General features: G+C 31.9%; 1 protein-coding gene across 1 annotated transcript; it reads left to right on the top strand.

Annotated features, from left to right (window-relative positions):
- The first annotated feature begins 1,546 nt into the window (after nucleotides 1–1,546).
- On the top strand, nucleotides 1,547–3,626 carry LOC142518871 (transcription factor TCP8-like). The gene is given in 2 exon segments (XM_075621695.1): nucleotides 1,547–1,920; nucleotides 1,922–3,626. Coding segments are annotated over 2 exon segments (1,530 nt in total). The 5' UTR covers nucleotides 1,547–1,629; the 3' UTR covers nucleotides 3,161–3,626.
- Nucleotides 3,627–6,000: the final 2,374 nt, after the last annotated feature.

The following is a 6,000-nucleotide window of genomic DNA, read 5'->3' as shown; positions in this document are numbered from 1 at the left end:
AAAAAAATATAATATTTTTATTAAAATTTATAAATTTATTCTAATAAATAAATTTAATAGATTTTCTATATTTGTCATATGTAAAAATATAAAATCTATAAATCAAATATCAAAATTATTATTATTATTTTATTATTTTTATCTAGGAGTTGAGTTCGTGCTCCTACTAACAAATTTGTACGAGTTAACGAGTCGAACGTTGTAAAGCTTGATCTTAGTTCGTTTATCTTAACGAGCGTAATTAAACGAGTTTTTATCGAATATAAGAATAGCTCACAAACATCTTAGTTCATCTACATATCTGATTAGGTCACTATAATATATATAGTCGAAGTGAAGATAATCAATCCAGAGTATTTAATTGAATCAATTTGATTATTTATTTCGATGACAATGAGTCAGGTCTAATGGATCTACAAACGAGTCCGAGCAGTTTCGGATTTGATCAAACTCACCACGCCAAAATATACTTATATATTTAAAATATAAAATATAGATGTATATATATTATTAATGATATAATTATATTTTTTAGACTAAATAATTAATACATTATCTATAATTTTAGTTTATAATATTTTTGGATCTAAATTATTTTAATTTATTATTATATATTTAATATGAAAATATATTATTACAATTTTTTTTGTTATCATTTTAATACAAATCAAAATATTTTAACTTGTGATAATATATATTTTTTATCATGAATATCATTAATATAAATTTTGACATATAAATTTAATGATTTGTTAATTTTTTAAAAAAATTATTGAATAAAAATAAATTTATATATTTTCGACGGGTCCAACTCGGATTGGACCCGTAAGGTTCGCGGGGTGGGTATAAAGGAAGGCGGGGTGAGTCCCAAGTTTTGCCAAACTCGTCCCAACCCGGACCTATTGTCATCCCTACTAATGGGATATTTTTTGTCTCCCATTATAGGAAAAAAGAAAAGAAAGAGAAAATTATAACAATATTTTTTAGGAGTTTTTCATATAAAATTTGTATGATATGATTTATTTAACTAACGTGGACTATAGATTAATGGAATAATTTGAAAACTTATTTGGTGTATATCGAAAAATAACGACAGTAGAATTTTGATACTCACTAGAAATATAGAGTTCGATTCCGGTAGATGAGATTAACCCGAATTCAAACATGACCTAATCTGGACCAGAAACCACAAAAAAAATCATTAGAGGGGGGGGCCCGGAAGATGCCTCGGCGTAGTCCTTCGGAAGCTCAAGCAGATAAAAAGACTGTTCAAAATTAATATAGTGAATGAATAAACCAACCTAGTATTTATAAGATAGAATATGAGGTCTACCCTGAACTACCCTACGTTTGTCAGAAATGGGTCAGGAGTCCAAAATTTAAGTATGAGTTCGAGTTATACCTGATCAGATGATGAGACATCAAATTATATCATCATCTTAAAAGAGAAAAAGAAAAGGAAAGACTAATAGAAAATAATAAATAAAATAAATTGAAAAATGGGTTTTATTATTATATGAAAATGAGTTTTAAAATTGTAACGAATGACCGATCGCAAGACAAAGTAAAAGGAAGCAAGGAAAATTGAACCCACCAGCATAATTTTATACTCTCACCTTTATATCCCCCATGGAAATCAATGAGTCAACACAAGCTAATAAGAAACAACCCACCACCGCCAATCCCGCCGCCGCCACCTCCTCCTCCTCCTCCTCCCACCACCTCCTTTCTCCGCCACACCTTGTCCACCGCCTTCATGGGTGGCCGACGCCACCGTACCTGGCTTCCTTCTCCGCCCTCAGTACACCAGGTAGTGGTCTACTTGGAGCTAATTCCACAGCCCCAACAACTCCCGCGGCGGCGGACAGCGGCGGTGGTCAATCCCAGTCGACGCAGCCGGTGGACGCCTCCTTAGCAATTCGCGACCAGATCAGAAGACCTAATTGACGATCCAGCATCCAATAAATCAGCCCACCAAGAACAACATCGGCGGCAGCAGGTACAACCGGCAGAACAAGGGACTCTACCGCCAGCCAAGAAACCTACCAAAGACCGCCACACCAAAGTCGACGGGCGCGGCCGGCGCATCCGCATGCCTGCGGCTTGTGCTGCTCGGGTTTTTCAGTTGACAAAAGAATTGGGTCACAAATCGGATGGTGAAACGATTGAGTGGCTCCTCCAGCAGGCGGAACCGGCCATCTTAGCCGCCACCGGCACTGGGACAATCCCGGCGAATTTTTCCACTCTTAACATCTCTCTCAGGAGCAGCGGCTCCACCCACTCGGCTCCTCCGTCAAAATGCATGCCCCATTCTTTTCATAGCGCGCTGGGGTTAGCTCATCACCCTTACGAAGAGAGTTTCTCACAGATGTTAGGATTTCATCACCAGCAGCAGAGCTCCCATCTCTTACAAGCAGCTCAAAATTCGGAATCTGCAGGCGGCGAAAGCGGCGGCGCAGTTCAGCAAGCAACGGAGAATTACTTGCAGAAGAGATACAGGGAAGATTTGTTCAAAGAAGGAGCCATCGATTCACACGGTGAAGGCCCCAGCTCGCCTCCACACAAACAATTCAAATCAAAAAACAGTTCACAAGTAATGCAAGCACAGAAAACACAAGAAGTGGCGGTGGCTGCCGCCGCTGGGCATTCTCCGGGAAGTATAATCAGACACACTAACATGATCCCCACCACCGCCATGTGGGCTGTAACACCTTCCCCAAGCAGCGGCACCACCGGCAGCACATTCTGGATGCTCCCCCTCACGGCATCAGCCGGAGGCGGCGATGATTCTCGAAACCCAACGTCCTCTTCCCCGACGGCGTCAGGAGCCCCATCGGAGACGACCCAGATCTGGCCTTTCCCCACCGCACAGGGCGGCGGAAACGCCCTGCAAACCCCGCTGCATTTCATGCCGAGGTACAATTATTCGGGGAATCTGGAGTTTCAAAGCGGACGATCGAGCCCGCTGCAATTAGGATCGATGCTTCAACCATCTCAGCATCTGGGATTAGGGGTTTCAGCGGAATCAAATCTAGGAATCTTAGCAGCATTAAACTCATATTCAAGAAACAACTTGAATATGAATTCTGAACATCTTGAGCAGCAGAATCAGGCTCAAACTACAGATAGCCGAGACGATGAACAGACCAATTCTCAATGATAATCACACATAATCAAGGTTGGTAAATGGTAATTTCATAAGAAATTTGATCAATTACGTCATTTCATGAACAAATCACCTGCAACCGAAAGTGATTCGATTTTTGAAACCACAAGAAAAAGAAAGTACAAAGGCATCTCTCCATCCAGTTCCAATCTTTGATTTTTGTATTTGTTGTGTGCATTGTGAAAATATTTATCATAAAATGTAATTTTTTTTTTTTTTGAGGATTAATAATGTTTTATAATTCGTGTCGAAGAATTTAAAACCTATGTTTTGAGGTTTCTTGAGTGAAGAGTGATTGTGTATAGGAGGGAGATTGATTTTGTGGTTATTGGTGTTTATCAAATTTTGATATCTTTTTAATATAAAAAAAATAAAAATCAATTAGATATGTCATTTAAGGTGTAATATAGACTTACATATTTATATTTAATAAAATAATATGCTAAAAGATAGGCATGAGATCCGAAAATGATGTTAAATTTGGTTGGATAAGTAAGTATTTGATCAATGATCATATGTTCTATTCTTTCTACGACACTTGCCCGACCTAGCATGTCATAGGGTTTGGTTTGTGACCTTTACTTGGATAGTTTGATTCATGTATTATTGTGTTAGTACGATAATTTACATATCAAATATAACGACATATAGTTTTAATGTAAAAAAAATAAAAAAAAAAATTGGGTATGAGTTACTGACACATTTAATTGTAATGTAAATTATATATATGGTATTTTTTTGTGGTGTAATCAATAATTGTTAATTAGTAATTAGAATAGTTATTTAACTAATATAATTTTTTATTGTTTTTATAATTTTTGTTAGCTTCATAATAAATTTCTAGATATTTTAAATCATAGATAATATATTTAAATTTCTCAATGCTTTATGATATATATATTACATATGAATCTGTGATTATAAATAGCATAGAAATATATTACTTGGAAATCTATAAAATATGGGTAAATTGTCTTTAAATATCCAACCCTAAACTCCCGTAAAAAAATATTTCTGCACTTTTTCATTAAAACAAAAAAAATACTCTTTTTAGGCCCAAATGTCTTTCCAAGGATAAAAAAAAAGGTACGAAACATTGAAAATTTAATATTAATGTATTATATTTGAATATTAATTATTCTGAATCACATATAAAAAATAAGATCTTGAATATAAAATTAGATTAAATTTATTTATATGAATATTTACTATATATGTTTGAGTACTAATTTAAGAAATTTCAAATAAAAAATATTAAATTAACGTATTGATTTATATATTTATAGTATCGAGTGACTCAAATTAGGTACAAATCATGATTGGATTCAGTTTTTGAGAGATGAAATATAAAATACATATAATTCGAATATTTTATTCTATCAGTACATATTTTGTACATATTTTCACTTGTAGATGATATTTGGGCTCAAGGAATATATAATTTTTTTTTTATCAGCGAGTGAATAAAAATTTTCTCAGAGGCAATTTACCCAATAAAATATTCTTCAAAAGGTGTATTCTTTGGTCCAACTTCAATCATAAAAAAAGTTTGTATTCCTATTTTTTATGTTTTTCTTTATCCTCTCTTTTCACAATCCGCAAACAAACATATGCTGTTTATTTTGTTTAATTTTTGGGTTAAACCGTTGTTTAAATTGAAAATTTTATTTTCTAAAAACGTTATTTTATTTTTAAACCAAAATTTCAATCTCAAATTTAACATAATTTTTTTTAGAGTATAATTGTGACATTATTTCAGATTACAAAGATATAATGCAGCTGCCCGCATTACCGATAGACTTATTGGATAATGAGAACAATAAACATATTACGTAAATAGGTTATTTTCTTTAAATAATATAAAAAGAAAAAAAATATATAAACTTATATTAATTCGAAAACATTTATGAATCTATTACAATCCAGTATATTTTATCTATTAAATTTTAAATATAATTTTTTATTTTAAAAAAATAGAAGAAATCTTTTGATTCCGGAGCTGACTGCCATCTGTTCCGGATTCACCCAAATTTATGGCATTTTTCTGCTATAAATTGCGGAGCTTAATTCGTTTCATTGAAATAATTTACGTTGCTCTTATGAGGAAGCAGTGTTGGGGAGCTTAATTCGTTGCATTGAAATAATTTATGTTTTTCTTTTGAGGAAGCAATGTTGGTTCTTTTTTGTTATAATATACGTGCATGCAGGTAATTATATATTTTTCTTATTATTAAAATAATTTTATTTTAAAATATTTGTTTTGTTTTTTTAATATTGTGATGTGTAATTTAGAATTACGGAAAAAATTGTTTTAGTGTTTCCTCAAGCAACAAACATTTTCTAAATTATTGCGGTTTCAGCATTTCTTTTTCCTCGTAGTTTGTTTTTTTCTAATTTACGTGTAAGATATTTATTAAATTTTTGTGAATGTTGAAATTATTTTGTTTTTTATAATATTTTTTATAACAATTTTAATTTATTTCATGTTTTAATATTGATATGACCACTTTTGAATAGGTAATTTCAATCATTTTTTTTTATAATTGTGGTATAATAATAATGACAGTTATATAAATAATAGTTGTATTATTAGAATTATAATGTTGTTGGCTTGCATTGTACTAATAATTATGATTTTGTTGAATATTATATTTTTAATCATAATAATCATAAAATAACAATAATAATTGTAATAATAATAAACAGAAGTTTGTGTTTTTATTTAAAAAAATCAGTGTTATTATTTAAATATAATTATATTTTTAAAATATACAAAATTGTATTTAATATGACAAATTAGTTAATATTAGTGTGCTTAATACATATGAAATATT

This window comes from Primulina tabacum, chromosome 11 (assembly GCF_025594145.1).
Source record: "Primulina tabacum isolate GXHZ01 chromosome 11, ASM2559414v2, whole genome shotgun sequence".
NCBI lineage: Eukaryota > Viridiplantae > Streptophyta > Magnoliopsida > Lamiales > Gesneriaceae > Primulina > Primulina tabacum.
This window is presented reverse-complemented; position numbering and strand designations above follow the sequence as displayed.